Raw genomic sequence first — 19,514 nt, 5'->3', positions numbered from 1 at the left:
TTTTATGAAAATAAGGCCCAGAGCAGTTTGTGCAGTAGTGCTTGTAATGTCAAATGATTTTGGTTCATCTATATGACAGAGCTACTGAGAATTTTTCACCTGTGTGAACTGTATTTAGTGTATTCTGGAAACCCTTCCCTCAAAAAGAATCCATTTTACAAAAGGGTATACAGCAATAGCATTTAAACGTGTATTTCAACTTGTTTTCTTCTTTTAGGTCACCTTGCATTTTATAATGCAAACTCAAAGGAGCTGTTATACACCTTCAGAACAAAGTTTACCCAGCCGTTACTACCAGGCTTCATGGTCAGTATCTATAAAACTCCATTCTTTTTCTAGTACTGAATCCAGTTTACTGAAGACTTCATTGTTTTTTAAAGGAGGGAACTTGGAGCACTGTTGTTGGCTGAAGAATATTTTCTTAAAAAAAATTGTTTTCTTTTTGATTTTTATATGGTACTTATAATAGAACTCCAATAGGAGAACTCTTCACCTGGATGTCTTGGCTGTGTAAATAAAGTAATTACACTTTTGTAGGGTAAACTAATAGCATGTCCTGGTAGCTGATGAGCCTGCTACAGTAATTGACTCAAACTGATGCAGATAGATGCCCAGATGCTGCAAGTTGTCAGAGCAGGTGTCATGAGACAGAACAACTCCAGGTGCTTCCCTCTGAGATACAAGATTCTGCCTTTCAAATCTTAAAAGCTCAGTGAGATTTTCCTGCTAGTATTTTCACTGGTCTTCATAACTTTTTTGTTTCTAATCAGTAAAAACTTGCAGTGATTCTGAAGACTCAAATCTTGCAGAAAATGTGCAGGAAAAGGAATAGTTACTATGTATTTTTTTGTTTGAGAATTTAAGTAATTTTTTAAAAAGTAACTAAATTTGGAGGCCTCAGGTGTGTTGAAAGGTGCCATTGCATGCATAGTTACTTGGGAGCAGGGCATAGGTCTGGAAAAACTTAGAAATCTGGAAGAGGCTAGCATGCTAGTTCATACTAACAACTCAACTGCCTAGGCACTGATCTCTAGCCTCTTTTAATTCTTCTCATAGAAAACACAGCATGGCAATTTTGAAGTGTGATTAGACCAGTTAATAAAGTTTTTCTACTTTTGGGCACGGAGGAGGAATGGAAAAGAAGTAACTTACACAGGCAACCTTATAGCTAGCATTTCCAAACACCTGATTTTTCACTTGCATCCGATAGAATTCCTTTTTCCTAATTTCTCTTTCTGCTTAGATGTACTGACAATAGGGGTCTAGATTTTTCAATAGCTGTTTATTGGGAGATGGCTAAGCAAGTTGCCTTACTGATCCTTTTCAATATTCAGGGAACAGAATAGCTTCAGGGAGGTTGGGGTGCATGTGTTAGTCATTCCTCTAGCTCTTGAATATATGCATTGCAAAGGCTGACAAATTTAGTTCCTAAAGCATCCAAGGAAACATTTCCTTGCCACACTTCAGCCTGTTAGTCTGCATCTCATATAGCCCCTAGTACTCAGTGATAGCAGTCTTACACTGCTTGTGTTAGCATGAACAGTTAAAATAGAATTGACAGCGGTAATTAAGTAGTTTGTCATATTTATTCATAAACATGGAGATACATTCTTTCATGTAATTCAGTTGTAAAATAGAGATCACTGGCACCTGTGCTCCTGAAGCTCCTCAAAACTCAATACTTTGGTACTATGTTTACATTGACATAATTCTGCCATGTCATACTAAAACTAGGTACTGCTTTCAGACACTGGAGCATAGTGAACCTGTTGCTTTTCATTGTCATTTTAAGTAATTGCTGCTAGTGCATTGGCCTTCAAATAAGTTTTCCTTGGGGGAGCAAGTCTTTTAGTATTAGATCTTTAGGGAGCAGTTATGCAGTCTGGACATCCATAAACCCATGGGTCCGGATGGTATGCACCCGCGGGTGCTGAGGGAGCTGGCTGAGGTCATTACTGGACCACTCGCCATCATCTTTGTCAAGTTTTTGGAAATGGGAGAGGTGCCTGAGGACTGGAGGAAAGCTAATGTTACTTGAGTCTTCAAAAAGGGCAAGAAGGAGGACCCGGGTAACTCTAGACCAGTCAGCCTCACCTCCATCCCTGCAAAACTGATGGAACGACTTATCCTTGGTGGCATCTCAAGGCATATTAGGGATAAGAGGGTCATTAGGGGCAGTCAGCATGGCTTCACCAAAGGGAAGTTGTGCTTGACCAACCTCAGTGACTCTTATGAGGACATAACAAGATGGATGGATGATGGCAGAGCAGTGGACGTGGTCCACCTTGACTTCAGTAAAGCATTTGACACAAGTCTCTCACAGCATCCTCACAGCTAAACTGAGGGAATGTAGACTGGATGAACGGGTAGTGAGGTGGACGGCAAACTGGCTGAAGGAAAGAAGCCAGAGAGTCGTGGTCAGTACTGGGGCCAATATTATTCAATATATTCATTAACGATTTGGACGAGGGAATTGAGTGTACTATCAGCAAGTTTGCTGATGACACTAAGCTGGGAGGAGTGGCTGACATGCCAGAAGGCTGTGCTGCCATCCAGCGGGACCTAGACAGGGTGGAGAGTTGGGCGGGGAATAACCTGATGAAATTTAACAAGGGAAAGTGTAGAGTCCTGCATCTGGGCAGAAACAACCCCAGGTTCCAGTATAGGTTGGGAAATTACATATTAGAGAGCAGTGTAGCGGAAAGGGACCTGGGGGTCCTGGTGGACAGCAGGATGACCATGAGCCAGCACTGTGCCCTTGTGGCCAGGAGGGCCAATGGCATCCTCAGGTGTATTACAAGGTCAGTAGATCGAGAGAGTTCCTCCTTCCCCTCTACTCTGCCTTGGTGAGACCACATCTGGAGTGTTGTGTCCAGTTCTGGGTCCCTCAGTTCAAGAAGGACAGGGAACTGCTGGAGAGGGTCCAGCGTAGGGCAACAAAGATGATTAAGGGAGTGGAGCATCTCCCTTATGAAGAAAGGCTGAGGGAGCTGGGGCTCTTTAGTTTGGAGAAGAGGAGACTGAGGGGTGACCTTATTAATGTTTATAAATATATAAAGGGTGAGTGCCATGAGGATGGAGTCAGGCTCTTCTCAGTGGCAAACAATGATAGGACAAGGGGCAATGGGATCAAGCTGGAACACAAGAGGTTCCACTTAAATTTGAGAAAGAACTTCTTCTCAGTGAGGATAACAGAGCACTGGAACAGGCTACCCAGGGAGGTTGTGGAGTCTCCTTCCCTGGAGACATTCAAAGCCCGCCTGGACACATTCCTGTGCGACCTCACCTAGGCGTTCCTGCTCCAGCAGAGGGATTGGACTAGATGATCTTTTAAGGTCCCTTCCAATCCCAAACATACTGTGATACTGTGATAAGTTGGGGAATGACCTATTAGAGAGCAGTGTAGGGGAGAGGGACCTAGGGGTCCTGGTGTACAGCAGGATGACCATGAGCCAGCACTGTGCCCTTGTGGCCAGGAAGGCCAATGGCATCCTGGGGTGTATTAGAAGGGACGTGGTCAGTAGGTCGAGAGAGGTTCTCCTTCCTATCTATTCTGCCTTGGTGAGACCACATCTGGAGTATTGTGTCCAGTTCTGAGCCCCAGTTCAAGAAGGACAGGGAACTGCTGGAGAGAGTCCAGCGCAGGGCAACAAAGATGATTAAGGGAGTGGAACATCTCCCTTATGAGGAAAGGCTGAGGGAGTTGGGTCTCTTCAGTTTGGAGAAGAGGATACTGAGGGGTGACCTCATTAATGTTTATAACTATGTAAAAGGTGAGTGTCACGAGGATGGAGCCAGGCTCTTCTTGGTGACAACCAATGATAAGACAAGGAGCAATGGGTACAAACAGGAACACAGGAGGTTCCACTTAAACTTGAGAAGAAACTTCTTAGTGAGGGTATCAGAACACTGGAACAGGCTGCCCAGGGAGGTTGTAGAGTCTCCTACTCTGGAGGCATGCAAGACCTGCCTGGACGCCTTCCTGTGTAACCTCATCTAGGTGTTCCTGTTCCGGCAGGGGGATTGGACTAGATGATCTTTTGAGGTCCCTTCCAATCCCTAACATTCTGTGATTCTGTGGTCTTAGACTTGTTTATAAACTTTGTCATAAAGCATAGCATGTGAAGCATGTTAGACTTTATGGTCTTAAAAACTAGCTGTGTGTGATTAGAATGTTTTACAGAGTGCTGTGGCTAGAGAGCAAGTGAGAAGACAAATGGAGCTGCAGGATAAGTTTCATATTATTTCCATTGATAGGAGAAGAGAGATGTAGATGCTTCATAGTGTTCAGAATATTGATTCCTCTCCCCCCCTCCCACTTCTTTCTTAGATCTGGTGTGGTGGGCTCACTGTGAATACTGGATTGCAGGTGCCAAGCCCTGTGAAAACACTCCAGAAAAATGAAAATGGATTGAGTGGTTCAACAAGCAGCCTAAACAATATCGCCTAGTAACGTCTATTAAAATCTTCTATTGCTGAATGTTTCTTTTTTTCTGTTTAGCTGCTACAGAAGCTTGTGATTGAAGTGGGTTTGCTACCTGTTGCTGTAGTAAGGCCTGGGTACTGATAGTGCAAATGTTTTGGGCTAAAGAGTTAGGAACCTAGTGACTATTCTGAGAGAAGATGGAACTGTTGGCTATTTGAAAAATAAGTGGGAAAATCACGAGCTGTAACTATGTACTTTTCTAATACTGTACTTAAGCATTTTATTATGGACTTGAATATTAATTTTGTTACAAATATTATTTCTCTATAAAGAATATAACAAATACCATTTCCTTATCTCTCCTAAAATGAATTACTTGACTATGTATTTTGTTACTGAGCTTCCCATTAGAACTTGTGGTATCAAATGTGCATTTCAGAATAATATTGATTTGCTCACCTAGCCTTGCGAAATATCAGAGCATATATGATTTTGAAAGAATTTCATAAGAAGTTTTAGTCCTGATATAAAGAAATACTAAAAACAGTCTGATTTTTCTTCTGATACAAAATCATCCCATTTCTGATGAGTAAATCATTTCATAGAATCCTAGAATACCAGGTTTTCAGTTTTGTGGCATTAATTGGATTCTTATAATCAGCAATTCACATTGTTCATCAGATTTGAATGACAAATGTGAATGAGAAATTGAATCTTTGTCTGCAAGTAGAAAAGTTGCAATGCAGTTGAAGCTGGGAACAAGTGTATGAGAGCTTCAGTTCAGATGCATCTCCCTGGAGAAGATGTGGGGGTGGGGGAGCTATTGCTATTGCTTTTTCTTAAGCTAGCTTCAGAGCTGGCTAAGACTTCTCAAACATCTGTGTCAATATCTAAGCTGGCTTTGAGCAGAAGCAGCACTTAATTCCTGGTGATAAGGTGGTACCGTCTGAGCCCAGGCACACATTTTTTCTAGTTGTTTTGACTAGCCTAGTGAGGATTCCTGGAAATTTCTGGATAACCAGAGAAGTCAAAAAATTGCATGATTTCTGTATCCAGCAGAAATGTAGCTTATATATAGAGCATCCACTTTTAACTTGGTAGCCTTGTACCGTATGCCATGTATATGTAGCTATGAGACTACTGTTCAGCAGATTATATTCTAAAGGATCTCTTTATGGGTTCCAACTTAACCCTTTCCCCTTTTTAAGGGCAAGGAAAAAGTAGAAAGTGAAAAAATGGTTTGCCAGGTAACATACAGTTTACTTTTGGATCTGTGGTTATACATTTTCGTTCACAAATCTAATGAAATGTTGAGCCTGGCTGTTCCTTCATCTCAGCTCCTAGTTGGAAGCTTAGTAGTAATCGTTTAATGACTCAAATTATTGGGAGAGCTAAAAAAAAATCATGTTATATTCTTTATGGAAAAATCTTACTTTTCAGTGGGACTTACTTGTGTATTATAGACTGTTGAAATCTGCTTTCTCTCTTCTAATGAACTCCAGGAGCCTAGAAGTAATTTTCAGATAATACTTGAATCAACTGTTTCTTAACTGAGGATTTTTTTCCTAGTATCACCTGAAAACTGTTTCAAATTCACACTGATAGACCCTATCATGAATTGGCGCCTTTCCTACAGCACCAAGGTACTTTTTCTTCTGTACATCTCTTAGTCTGTAAAGACATGACCATCTCATCATGTTAAATCTTGTTAGTATCAGTGGGTCCTTTGTCTCCATCAAGATTTCTCAAGAGAAGGCGAAATTCCTTGAAACAACTCATAATAAACTGGTTATGATGTTCAGTGGAAAACTTAAATTTTTTTCATAATTTCAGTACGTGCTCTAGAAAGTTTTGTTTCTCTTGAGAAATTGTGAAGTTGACAGGATGGTTAGCCCTTAATGTTCATTTAATATTGGAACTTAAGCATCTTTAAATATTTGCATTGTGAACAACAGTAGCTGTAATCTGTTTTGCAGAGGAAAGTGCAAAGCCTTTCCCAGTTTAACTGTGCCTTCCTTGGCCAGTTTAGTGTTTTGGGTCTTGAAACAAAGATACTGGAAGGTGGCATGTTTTTTCAATGAACAGCATCTGAATCTGTTTCACAGATAATTTATGGAATGTTATTATCCAAGCAGTCTGTGTAGTAATCTTAATTTTTTCTTCCTCACTTCTTCCCTTTGTACTGCAGTGAACATCTCTGGCAGTTCTAGGGGCTCAGCTACTGAAGTTCAGTTCTATGTGAGAGAGTGAGACCTGCGTGCTTGGAACCTGGTGGTATTTAGAGAGAGAAGGGTTAAGGTGGATGCTGCTTGTTTTGGGACTTGTTCTATTGAAGGATAGGGGTAAGCAGACATCTAAATAGGGTAGTGCCTGTTTACACTGTCCAGTCATCAGCTTGATCTTGGCTGTTCAGCTACAGTTTGTATTTAAATTTCCCTGTTTGGAGAGAAAGGGAATGTTTACAATAAGGTAATGTGTAGTGAGAAAAAAACATGAGTAATCTCCAACTCTACATAAAAGCATTTAAATTATGAAGTGTGTTAGCAAGATGTAGTGCAACCTGTGAGATAATCTGATATGCACAGTGTAAAAATGTAATTTTTCTTTAACACTTTGAAGAAATTTTGGAGTATTTCATAATGTGACTTGTGACTTACAAGTTTTAGTTTAACTGATGTTCTAGATAAGCTTGTGACTTTTTACCCTTAAAGGATAAATTTGTAATAGTTTGCACAGATGTCAGTTTTTCAGCTGCTAACAGCTAGTCCTTTTTTTTTTTTTCTGTTAGTAAATGGGGATATGAAGAATTGCCTTAAGCACTTTAGATTTTTTTAGACTCTTTTTCTGAGCTATATTTGTCCAGTACCAATGATATTTTGTTGCAGGTGGTGCACTCTTTATACCTGCAGCTAGAAAGGGATATGTGCAAGCCTGTGAAGTTACTTTTTCCTAGGGGAATCCACTTCAGGGGTTGGAAGGGTTGTTCTTTGGCAATGGATTTGACCTTTTGAGGGTCTGTGATTTTGCCCAGTTGTTAACACTATTTCTTATACTCCTGGAGCCTCTCTGCTCTGAAGTTGATCCTGTTTAGTGGCTAGACAGGAGTAATCTTCTTCATGACCAAAATGAGTTGTGTGTTGTTTTTTTTTTTTTTTAAATTGATTACTGGTAGTCTTTCAGAGTTAAAATAACTTCAGACTAACTTGTAAGGAACAGAAGGCTTCCCTTCAGTTCTTAGTACATCAGAAAACTGTAGCTTTCATTGTTTCTGTGGGAAGCTGTATGAACTGCAGCTAGAGGTGTTAATTTCAGAAAGGATGCTTTAAAAGCATCCTGCTGATTGGTGCTTCTCCAAATATCAAATATGGATGGTAGAGGGTGACAGGTTTATTTCTTTAGCCATCCTCTGAGCAGAAAAAGTAGAGGCTAATGTACAATTCCTGTTTCCATGCCCTCTCACACTCAAAGACAGACTGAGGAAACTTAACAGGTTGCCTCAGGAAGAACATCTGACTCAGCAATATCTCTTACCCTGATAAGGATCACGAGTTATGAACGTGATGCATAGTTTGACATACACTGGTAAGAAGTTCTGTTGATCATCTCCCCCCTGCCTGAGCCTCGCTTGAATTCGAATATTGTAAATGCCCTGGTAGGAGGGGAAGCCTGGCTGGGGTTTTCCCTCCCGGGGCGAAGGCTCGGTGCTGGGCCCAGCAGGGTGATGCTCCGTTGCGTGCTGCCCCACCGCCGTCGTCCAGAGTTCTGCACCGCCTACCCACGCCGCTGCACCACCCGCTGGGGTCTGCTGCGGGGGTACCCTATCCTCCCCCGGCCACACCTCAGGTATTCGCCGCCAGCGCGTCGCCCCTCGCCTCTGCGGAGCGCACCCGAGGACGGGGCCTCTCACTGCTCGCAGGAAGCGGCGGAACGGCCTTAGTGCCCGCGCGCTGTTTTCATGTCTTTGACTTGTGTGTGACGCGAGCTTTTTGTATTAATAGAGAAATTTGAAACCTGACGTGCCTGAGTTTTCCTCCTTTTATCTTCTTCCGGGGAAGGTTCGACGGCGGGGGGAAGCAGGAAGGTCCCGGTGGGGCGGGGCCGAGAGACCTTCGCTGCCGGCCGCCCTGAGCCCGAGCTCCGGCGCAGCCCTAAGACCGGGGGGGGCTCGGGCCCCGCCGCGCATGCGCCCGTGGGGGAGGGCGGTGCTTTAGGGCCGCTGCGGAGCGCTGTCGGTTGGTGGGGCACCGCATCGCGGGTGAAGGCGGGCAGGCGGAGAGGAGGCCGCGTTGCCCTGGCGCCGCGGCCGGTGGGTGTGAGCGCGGAGAGGATCGGCGGTACGAGTGAGGATCCCCCGCGGCGGGTCCGCAGGGCTCCCGTGGGCCGCCCGGCGTCCGGTGGCGGGCCTGGGGCTGCAGCTGACGCCGCGGCCTGCTCAGCGTCTCGTGCTCTGCCAGCGCGCGGGGAGGAGCTGCGGAACCGGAGAAGATGAGCGACGCCGCGCTGCTTCTAGGCGGTGAGCGCCCCGAAGACTGATGCAGAAAATCAATAAGAACGTGGTCCTGGCGCTCCTTTCTCTGACCAGCCTGGTTTTCCTCCTCTTCCAGCTGTACTATTACAAGTTCTACCTGTCGCAGAAGGTATGAGAGAGTTGTCCTGTGTAGGCTTGCTTTGTGGGATGGCCGAGTATAATGCTTACTCTTTTCCGACCCTTTAACAGCGTTAATACTATGCCCGAATTTCCCTCATATAGGTGGCGATTCCTATAATATTGGCATGTTGCCCGGGCAAGCTTCTGGTGGCAGGCGTGCAATGCTTCCTACTTGTGCTGATAAGTGACTTTTATTGATAGTAAGGTCAAACCAAGCATTATCTTAGGGCTCTTCTGAAGAAACAAGGAAAGCAGCATTTATTGGTTGCATGTTTTTCAAAAGTGGCGTTTTCAAAATAAATTCGTGCTTTTTCTGCAGTTGTCTTAGTGCTTTGTGATTCAGCTTTCACACTTCTCTAAAAGTTATATATCAAATCCTGCTTTTATACCACCCGTGGAATATTTAGCTGAGTGTGATTTTTCTGTAGCAGCGGTAAATGTTACTACAAGTGAAATGCACTGGTTTTTGGTGGCTTCACAGTTCACAGTTGCAATGCTGATTCAACAAAGGAACTCCTTGCAACTGTAAGTGTTCATTTTATTTTTACAGAAGAACCATGTAGGTATCATATTTCCTGAATTTGTTTTCTTTTGGTGAGGACATTCTTAATAAATGCAGGTAGCCTTTGTGCTGGGTGGTACCACAACCCATTACTTCTTTCTTATAGTTTTGTATTGTAAATGACAAGGCTGTGAATGAGAAATTCTGCATACTCTTGAAAAGCTAAAAGCTGAGCCACCAGCTACCTTGGCATTATGATAGGGATATACTCTATTTCACATTTAATTCTCTAAGATTACATCTGGAGAGACTGAGTCCTGCTGTCTTTCCCACGGGGTATTTGCCGAACTGTTTTTGTCACCTTCCTATTTTACATTTGCTGGGACATTGACTTAGAAACCTGAGGCCCGATCATGCAGTATTTGCATGTCTCTAAGTTCCCAATGCTTGTTTTGTCCTAAATACACTAAGCTAGAGTAGCTGTTTATGGCTTCGCATTCAGTGTGTTGAGTGACCAGAGGCATATAACTAAAGCCTGAACTATAAAGTGCTATCTGGATAAATGCCCCTGAATGTCCTCTTAAGAAGTCCTGAGTGGGGATTCAACTGAAATTTACTTTTTTTAAATTTTATTTCTTCTTTTTTCCCTCTCATTTTTTGGTTTTGATAGAATGGAACTGTTTTTTCCAAAGTCAGAGGAAGCCAGTCAGGCCAAGATATCGCTAGATGGGTATGTACAATGTCATTGCTTCATACAGTTCTTCTGCAAGTCTCAGAGAACTCTCGGAATTGCAAACTTGGGGTCCAGTTCTCTTTCCTCTGCACTGGGAATTTTCTGGTATTAAGAACGAAGAGATACTCTCCTCACTGAATAAAGTTATGAAGTGTTTCAAAACATGAGTTTAAAATAGAGAAGCAGTTACAGCTTAGCAGCCTTTGTTATTAGTATTTTAAACAGAAAAAGTTGTTCTTTCTGATACAGAAGATTTAATCTGGGCTTCTGTGTTCTTTCAGACTGGATACAGAAAAGATTGACTTATTTGACATGCAGCTAATTTGATAGTCAGTACCATGGTGAAAGAATTGGCTGCAGGTCTCAGATCACAGAATACCTGTTTGGTTCTGCTGGGTCATAAAGCTCTTCACAAGCAGGAAAATGTTACATTTCAGCATTCAACAGTTGCTGTATTCCAGTGTTCAGGAGCAGCTTTAGGAGTGCCATTAGATAGTTGAAATTGGGTGGTTTTTGTTGTCTCACTTAGGGTTTGCAAGATGGGATACAAACAAAATATCATGTTGTCCTCAGGGAATCAGAAGCTCAGTTATGATATTTGTAGTTAGCATTTGTTTGAAAACAGTTTTACAGAAGTATTTAACAGATCACCCAGCAAAAGAACAGCACAGATGGTTAAAGAGAACAATGCCTTGGGAGCTGGCTGCCGTTCTCTGTAGATGCAATATGATAATGTTTCTAGTTAGCAAAACAGCTGTTTAATGCCTTGTTCTTGCTTAGCAAGAGGAAAGGTGCTGTGGTTAAGAGTTGTTTTGGGGCATAATCCAAATCAACTGCTCTGTGGGCTGCTTGGTTGCTCTAGGAACGTGTCACTATAATTGGAGGTGGTGCCCCTTGGACCTACCTACTAGGTGTTAGGTGACATGGTCAAAGTGGGCTTCTGATATGCCAGTCTGTGGACAGAGTTTTCATTAAGCTTTAAATTGATCTTACAGGATCACTAGTAACAAAACAAAATGCTCCACAATCCTGCCAGGGACCTGTTGCGCTCCAAGCTTTCTTCAGAGTCCCTTTGTGATCCATCCAGAATACTCTATTTGAATGCATTTCTGTTAGCTGCTTGACATCATGACAATCTCTTTCTACCAATTATTTAAGTTTTAGCTAAAAGCACCTGTTCCCCTGGAGAAGTGATGAGGCTGGAGAAGGAAGCACATTTTTTGCACAGATTTGCTTCCTGTTTATTAGTCTGTTCTGCTGGTTTTAATCACAAATAATGCTAGATGCTTACCTTTCCGCATCCACTTGAAATCACTAAGATGGTTGTCTTGTCTCTGCATGTACAGCACTTGTAGTGTTGCTGCCTAAATTGTTTGTTGATCCACATTCTGTCTTAATTCATGTTTTGTGCCTCTCTGAAGCCAAAGCCCCATGCCAGAACTGGAGGTTGACCTTGTGGAACCTTGTTGAACAGACTCATTGCTGGTCAGGAGAAAGGTTAGAGCTTCAATTGGAAAGCCAGGGTCAGCTTGCTGAGCAGGTAGCTTGGGCAGTAAGCCATGGTGTTTCTAACTTGTGATTTTATCCTCTGTCAAACAGCATGTGGTTAGGAAATTCCTAGCCTTAGCAGCCAGTTACAATATACCAGTGTATTTGATCGATCCTTTCATTCTGGGACTGGTTGCTAAAGACATTGAACAGATCAGAAGTTCTCCTGAAGGTCCTAGTCCGGAATGCAAGTACTTTTGTGCTCCAAGAGACTTTACTACATTTGCACTACTGGACAAAACATGGAAACATGAAGTAAGTGCCTTTTATTCAGCTCACATTTGTGTGTTGTAGTGCGTTCATCTGTTCAATGATTTTGTGACATGATGCTTTCATGTTTGTATTAAGGACTCTGCATTCATTGTGTGGAAGTCTCCTAAAGGTATTGGTGAAGGAAACTTGAGAGTCATTTACAGATAACCAGTAGTTTTTAGAAGCTGTCTGCAATATTAATAAATGCTTGTAGTAAGAGGTCATACCAAAAAGAGAAATGTCAAGGTTTAAGGCAAGGCGGCAATAAACCGTGGCAGGTGCTCCCTGTTACCCTCTTGCTTCCCACCACCCGTTTTCCTTTTTATTGGAAAGATGATAGGGAAGGAAAAGAGACTTAGACTTCAAGTTGGAGAGTTTTAAAGGGTTTACTAATACTACTAATAAATAGAGAATATATATACAAAATACACAAAACCAATCTTGAATGCTCGATGTGGAGCTGGCGTCACTCCAGCAGCTGCAACTCAGGGCCCCGGAAGTCATGGGCAGGACTGCACAGCAAACCGGAACCTGGTTGCAGGGATGCAGGGCCTGAGGCCTGTAGATCATAGGCAGACAGGCAGGGTCCTCTCCAGGTGCCGACCATGGTTGAAGAGAGCGTGACCCTTGTGATCACCCTCTTATGTAGGGGGTATGATGATTATGGGATGGAATACTTAATTGGTCCTCAGTTGGTCAGTTCTAGTCACCTGTTCTGTTCACCCCTCAAACACGCCCCTCTCACAATGAAACGTGGGCAAACTTACCAGTCTTTCTTGGCTACCATAGTAATAAATCTAAACATGAGCTTCTTCAGCATTCCGTTGTTCTTCTTATCAGCACTGAGTACAGCGTCCTAGGAAAAAAGTATGCAGGCTAAAACTCAGAAAAGTACTGCCACCTAGAACAACTTAGCTAAAAGAAAAACCACTGAAAGAGAACCGGCCTTGTTTTTAACAAAACCGGGACAAGAAAAGAAAGTGGCCTATTAGAAAGAAAGAAGGAAAACCTTAAACCTGCAATGGAAGTACAGCCATAATAAATTGAAAGCTTGGGTATCTGTCAGAGCGGAAATGTAGGTATTGATGTGGCAAGGCTAGATAGATTATAATATCTGGTGGACATTTCTTTTAGTATGTCCTTGTACTTACTATAGTTTTATTTTTGTCACTTAGTGTATTGGTATCTCTGCTTTTCTTGAGAGTTCTGAGATTTTTAAATGGATGTATTAAAAATAGAGATGTAGTGTGTGTTAAAGGACAAAATAGAATACAAGATTATTTCCTCAATTAAATGTCATCTGGAAATATTTTTTAGATTAATTTATACAGACTAAAGGTACCAGTGACAAACAGCTTTTTTTTTTATATTTTTCTTTTTTTAAGAAAAATCACAAGACATTAAAATGATCTGTGACTGTTTTACTGAGAGAGTCCCACTCAAGTGAAGAGTGGTGGCATTCTCGATCTGATCAGGCAGTTGTTTCACCCATAACTGTAAAGGAATTGAAGAAACTGAGCATAAGGTTTTGTGGCAGCACACTACGTTCCTTTATGGCTCCTAGACAATATCTGTAGCATGCACAGGAGAAGCTGGTATGTCTGCATAAGACACTTCGGGGGGGTAATTGAAAGCATCTTCAAATGCTGATTGATTCTTTTCTTGTCAGCCAGAATTTCGTTCCCCTTTTCTATATAAACAAACGTGATACCTAGTGCCGTATTCAGAGTTCGGTGAGATTTAGATGAATGTTTATGTACTTAATAAAATAAGATTTTACAGTAGTTGTTTTTGTATTAGTGATATAATTATTCAGGGATTTACAGACACCAAGTTCAGCACAAGAATAACTTTAGAGAACCATTTGAGAGTGCAGAGAAGGGTGCTGTGGGAAGGCGAAAACTTAGTCCAGGCATGGCTTACAACGTTTATTTGTTGTTTTATTGAGTAGTTTGAGGGACAAAATTGTTTGTGGTTGCTGATCTTTAAGGTCTTAGAAACTTTGGAGTATTTTGTGCTTAAGTCTGATTATTAAACGAAAATTGAGAATAAAGTCAGTTAATAACAAGCATTTAGCATTCAGTTTTGGTTTCTCTAATCTTTAGCTTCTCTCTCTCTTTCCATCTCTCCCTTTCTCCCATTGTTAGGCGGGACTTTTTAAAACTGCTGAGAAAATGGGGTTCCAGTGGCTAAAGATTATAAACAAGGACCCCCGCTTGGATGGGATGGATGACCTATCTGGGATTGAAATACCCTTGCACTACATATTTAAACTGGCATCTCATGCCATTCACCTGGTGGTCTTCTATGAGAGGAGTGGCAATTATCTCTGGCATGGCCCTCTGAGGCTCAAGCAACACATGGACAGAAACTTTGTGCCTTTCCGGAAACTCCACTTTGGTCGCTACTCTGGAGCATATGAAAAGTGAGTTCAAAACAGAGGAGGCAAAAAGTCATTATGGCACTTCCAGAATAACTTATTCATCCTCTATATAAAATTAATCGCTTTTCTAAAGTGAAGTTGTAAAATGTAGCTCATGTATAGTTCAGACCTCAAAGTGCTGGTAGATTAAGGTATGAAGGTATGTCCAATTCTGCTATCTGAAAACAAGAGCTTCCCACCAGTTATACGTTAGGAACTATGATTTAGTTGAAGTTGCTGTGTAGCTAGATTGGAACAGGTGGGAAGCTGAGAGAAGAAGTCATGACTGCAGTTGAGTGTACCAGAGGATCTCCTGCTGGAGTCTGTGGTTTACTGTTAATATATTTAAAAGTTTGAAATCTGTTGGTAGCCATCTGTGCTATCAACACGGGTGAAGTGAAAGTGGCAGGAGATTTGGTACTACCTGGTATGTATTTGGTGTTCTTTCTCTAAGGATATGTACACAAAAGTTGAATACAGGTATGGAACATTAGATGAAAAGGGGAAGCAACAAAAATCCTTTCAGTAATTGTCCAAATAATCAGTGTTAACTCAAATGAAGAGTAGTGAAATTTGTACCATAAAGACATGTGCCAACCATTGCATCTAATCCATACTGCTAACATGTTGAGGAGACTCCTTTCTTGCATAAATGTTTGAAATGGTGATGTTACTTTTCCATAGTCTTATGCTTAAACTTGGCATTACATTGGTAAAATTACTGTAAAAGTCTTTTTCTTGCAATGCTTTCAATGGCAGTATTTCAGGAAATAGAGGTCATTGCAAATCTTGACACTGTTTTTGAAACCACGCACATGCCAATAGGCTCTGAGAACAGTATTCCTGTAGGATGTGTGTATACAGGTCAAGATAAATCTGTTTAACTTTTTCTTTTAAAATGGCACCATTCTTTCTTCCTTTTAAAATGTGGAATCTGTACCAGTTGTGTGCCTAAACATTTGAAATTGGTTGTGTAAGCTGTTGAATGTCACATTTCATTCATTGTGAAGGCTGAACAGTTTCTAAATTTTAAATGCAAATAGCCTTGAAAGTACAGGGTAAAATTTGGTTCTTAAATGCATACCATACGTTAGACAACCAAATAAATAGTCTAAATTTTCAAATACACCAAACAACAGCTCTGAACAAATACAGTGCAAGTCATGAGTCAGTAAGGGAATCTGTGATCTGACAAACTAACTATAGACTTAAAGGCATCAAATTTCTTTTTGAACAAAATTTGGAAGTACACGGGGAATTTGTTTACGTTCTTGTTGCTCTTCTTTTATGATGTTTGGGTGTATTTGGATAGAAGAATCACTGCCAGCATTATATATTAAGATTTTAACCTGAGCTAGAGGAAAAAGTGTCTTGTAGTTTGTAAAGGATTTGAATGGGGTAATGTATCATCTTTCTTTCCTTGCAGGCCAGAACTTCTCCTTGTTTCCATTGATGACTTAAAAGTTCAAATTCCAAAAAATCCATCCAGTTTTCTAGAGGAGATGTTACACTCTAGATTTCTTGAATGTAGGTACAGAGAAGCTCGGTCTTTCTTTCAGGTTAGTTGTAATGAGGTAGTGTCTCTGAGATGTAACATACTTTTTCACTGATTGACCAGTTCATTGTTTTTTACCTAGATGGGACTGTTCACATACATAAGGCTAAATACAGCCTCTGAGACTCAATCCACAGAGTTTAGTAAGTGGTAATAAAACTGAAACTGAACTGAATATCATGGTCTGTCTTTCTTACTTGTAAGGACATTTTTTGCCACTTTCCAAAACTTTGAAAAAGAAGAGGTAGCCAACATGTCCATAGTTATCACACATTTTTACTTTTAAATAGATTCTGTGTAACTAAGATTAAGATCTTCTGTGTGTTTGTGGCTGAAATTTTTCCTTTTGGCAATTCTTAGATTTCTGAGTAATAATTTATTTTATGTTCTTTTGAACTGTGCACTGCTCTTCCACATTTCCAGTTTGTTTTATTTGAAATGGTATATTAATTCTGAAATGACTTATTTCATTGCTTTTTGACCAAGCTAATGTTTTCACCACTATTCAAAGCATTATTTTTAGAATATTGGTACCTGATTTAGCAGATGGTGGAAGACTTTCTTCTGCAGTATGGGGAGCATTTTGTCCTAACTTGAAAATGACTGAGATACAAAGTGCTTAAGTGTTACCACCATTAAGATTGTGGAGTCATAATCAAGTCACTGAATTTCAGCCATCTCTTGATTTCATGAAAGGGGAAAAAAGAGGACACTAGAGTTTCCATTCTTCAGATGCTTGAGGGGCTCTAATATTGAAATGAGCAGCTGGCATCTGTTTTGAAAATGAAGTATTCATTTCAGCTGCTTGTTACCTGAGAGCTCTTAATGAAATCAGTTGTCAAACTGAATGATGCATTGCTCCAGTGTTTGATTCAGTAATTTTTGCCCAGACTGCCATGTTGGTTTTGGCTTTGCATTGCAGATTTTGCCACAGTTTTACCTGGAAGATTGGCACGATTTTCTGTTCACTTTGTTTCTGCTATAGAGCAGAACTTGTCGAGATCCAGTTGTAACACGTGGTGGCGCCAAGTAAACTGATGTGCTGCAAGAAACTGATTCTATCCCCCTTCTCCCCATGGGCTCTGGGTATTGGCTTCACCGTGTTCAGAACTGGGGTTCATCTGTGTTTTTGCGGAGTGCTGAGAATCAGTGTCTAATACATATTTCTTACTCTATTTTACTGTGACTTTACATTCTGCCAGTTTGAAAAAACTGAAGATTGATGTTTCAGAGTTAAAATTTTAACTTGTCATTCTAGTACATATTCTCAAACTGGTCTTTATAGGTGAAAACAGATACTGCCCAGATATCAGTTAAGTAAAATTTTAAAGATCATTTTTTCTTAGGACACTGAAAAATTAAGGGATGAGTTTGCTCTCAGACAACAGCTCTCTTATTCTTCCTTTGCCTTCCAGCTGTATCCTGATGATGCCTCTCTTGATGCAGTGGAGTTCAGAAAAAAAGCAAAATCCTTGCTCCATCTGGCTGCCCTGACACTGAATAACTTAGGAGTAAAGTTCTGGCTGAGCAGTGGAACATGCCTTGGTAAGACATTTGTGTTATGTTGCATTTTTAAACCCATCTGAAGTTTTAAACTTTTCATCCTCTAGTGCTTGTGATGTCAGCTGATGTTAGCAACTAAATGTACCAGATTGCAAAGTAATAATGTGGCATTGGCGCTATTGAAATATACCTTTTTGCTCCAGACAAAGTTGTCTTTCTTTAGAAGTTTGAACCTTGGAGATGTGGAGGAAATCTCCAGTGAAGCATTTAATGTTATTAGCAATTATCTGTGTAGTGCTGATCACTGCTTAGAAAGTATTCAGTAATCTAAATTGTGTGGCTTAGGTTTACTGAAATGCTAGTTGGAAAGCACAGTGATGGGCACATACTTCTGCTGTCCATGTAGTCTCTCATGTGATTTTTCTTCCCATCCAGTTTGGTGCTTATCACTGACTTTTAAGATATAATTCACATTTATTTATTTTAAACCATGTCATTTTAATAAAATAGCAGCCTGTTAGAGGAATTACTGCAAATTTTCAGTTCTGCTGAAGATGGAAGTAGAATGTTATCACTGGTGAAGATTCTTATGTTATTGAAATAGGTTTTGGAAGCTCATGTGTGTGCATTTGACTTGTATTTGTTTCGTCCTAGAGAATATAATTAATTTTCTGAATGAATGGCTATTAAAAGCTGCTTTGATGAAACAGGCAAAATGATGTCCCACTTCTTGTCTTACTGTTTTGCAGTAGTGCTTGAAGGATGATTAACATCTCAGATACTATTTAAATAATAGTTTCAAATGAAAAGCACATCTGTAGCCCTCTAACTGTTCATTGCTGATCAGATTTGGACCCAAATAAAGAATACGTTTTCTTTAAAGACATTTAGATTAGGAAACTGAAGATATTTTATCATTCAAAGAGTTAGGGTTTTTTTCTCTCATTCTTGACTTTCTTGAGGAAAGAGCTAACTGTAAGTGCAGTAATATTAGTTTTCATTGATGTGGTTTATTTCGTACTAGAGAAAGGCAGAAGTCTTGTTTATGGCCTCATTCAAAGATCTTTGCCTAATGACCTTAAGGCAGTTCATTTTTATATTGCTTTTGTTCTGTTTATGTATGTATTATGTTCCTAAATTAACTAGGTTTGTTTTGGGTTGTTTTTCTAAACTCAGGCTGGTATAGACAGTGCAATGTCATTCCTCACAGCAAAGATGTGGATTTAGGAGTCTTCATAAGGGACTACAAAGCAGATATCGTTCCGGCCTTTCAGAAAGCAGGATTACCACTGAAGCACAAATTTGGCAAGGTACGTAAATCATGAACAATTTATTTCATTTGGCTTTGTGTAGATTCACAAGTTGGAGTACAACTGCAGATTACTTATGTAGAAGTGGTATCTTGAGTCTCCTCAGTAGACATTTACTTACTAGGGTTTTACCTAAACATACAATTTTACTGATTTTTGTATGTTGGACACTGTGTGAGGAAATACTTTTCTTATTAGGTTTAGCCCTGTTTAGGGAGTGCGAATTCCACTTCAGAATAAATTTTTCTTAAGTTTATAAGAGGTATGATCTGTGAGAGTGGTGCTAGGGAAGCTTCAAAATCAAAGTAGAATTTAGTGTTTGAGATTGGATGGGCCTCATCATATGGGAGGACTGGTGATAGCTTTCAGATTATCTGAAGCCCTGTTTGTAGAACTAGCAGAAAGGAAAGGTTGGCTTGAGGTGGGTGCTGAGCTTGTTCATCATTAGCTTATGTGGATCTTTATTTATGATAGCTTTTTCAGAGTGTGGGCTGCAGAATGGTAGAGAGAGGAGGCAAAATTACAGGAGCATGAAAGTTCAGTAATAGTTCAAGTGATACCTCATTACTGGTGCTATGGAGTGTTTTATCATAGAGGAAATCTGTTAAATGAAGA

General features: G+C 40.7%; 2 protein-coding genes across 13 annotated transcripts in view; both read left to right on the top strand.

Moving 5' to 3' along the window:
• The window catches only part of FSD1L (fibronectin type III and SPRY domain containing 1 like), a 35,188-nt gene extending 26,747 nt beyond the window's left edge, over nucleotides 1-8,441 (top strand). For 6 of the 7 annotated variants that reach the window (XM_071802359.1, XM_071802358.1, XM_071802357.1 and 3 more), the window contains 3 exons: nucleotides 218-306; nucleotides 4,331-4,449; nucleotides 5,996-8,441. In XM_071802359.1, the coding sequence (XP_071658460.1) occupies nucleotides 218-306; nucleotides 4,331-4,449; nucleotides 5,996-6,005 (218 nt within the window). In that variant the 3' untranslated portion in view covers nucleotides 6,006-8,441. The remainder of the gene's footprint in view (nucleotides 1-217; nucleotides 307-4,330; nucleotides 4,450-5,995) is intronic. The other variant, XR_011736541.1, reaches the window with a different exon arrangement.
• A 150-nt stretch (nucleotides 8,442-8,591) lies between these two features.
• Nucleotides 8,592-19,514, top strand: part of FKTN (fukutin) — a 48,459-nt gene continuing 37,536 nt past the window's right edge. Inside the window, exons 1-8 of one of the 6 annotated variants that reach the window (XM_071802351.1) lie at nucleotides 9,008-9,063; nucleotides 10,247-10,306; nucleotides 11,731-11,806; nucleotides 11,909-12,112; nucleotides 14,257-14,534; nucleotides 15,958-16,090; nucleotides 17,502-17,631; nucleotides 18,766-18,899. In XM_071802351.1, coding sequence (XP_071658452.1) covers nucleotides 14,284-14,534; nucleotides 15,958-16,090; nucleotides 17,502-17,631; nucleotides 18,766-18,899 — 648 coding nt within the window. In that variant the 5' untranslated portion in view covers nucleotides 9,008-9,063; nucleotides 10,247-10,306; nucleotides 11,731-11,806; nucleotides 11,909-12,112; nucleotides 14,257-14,283. Of the gene's footprint in view, nucleotides 9,064-10,246; nucleotides 10,307-11,730; nucleotides 11,807-11,908; nucleotides 12,113-14,256; nucleotides 14,535-15,957; nucleotides 16,091-17,501; nucleotides 17,632-18,765; nucleotides 18,900-19,514 lie in introns of all 6 variants that reach the window. The other 5 variants (XM_071802349.1, XM_065860735.2, XM_065860734.2 and 2 more) reach the window with 5 other exon arrangements.

Source organism: Patagioenas fasciata, chromosome Z (genome assembly GCF_037038585.1).
Source record: "Patagioenas fasciata isolate bPatFas1 chromosome Z, bPatFas1.hap1, whole genome shotgun sequence".
Taxonomy (NCBI): Eukaryota; Metazoa; Chordata; class Aves; order Columbiformes; family Columbidae; genus Patagioenas; species Patagioenas fasciata.
The sequence above is the reverse complement of the archived record's forward strand: the minus strand, read 5'-3'. Positions and strand labels throughout refer to the sequence as shown.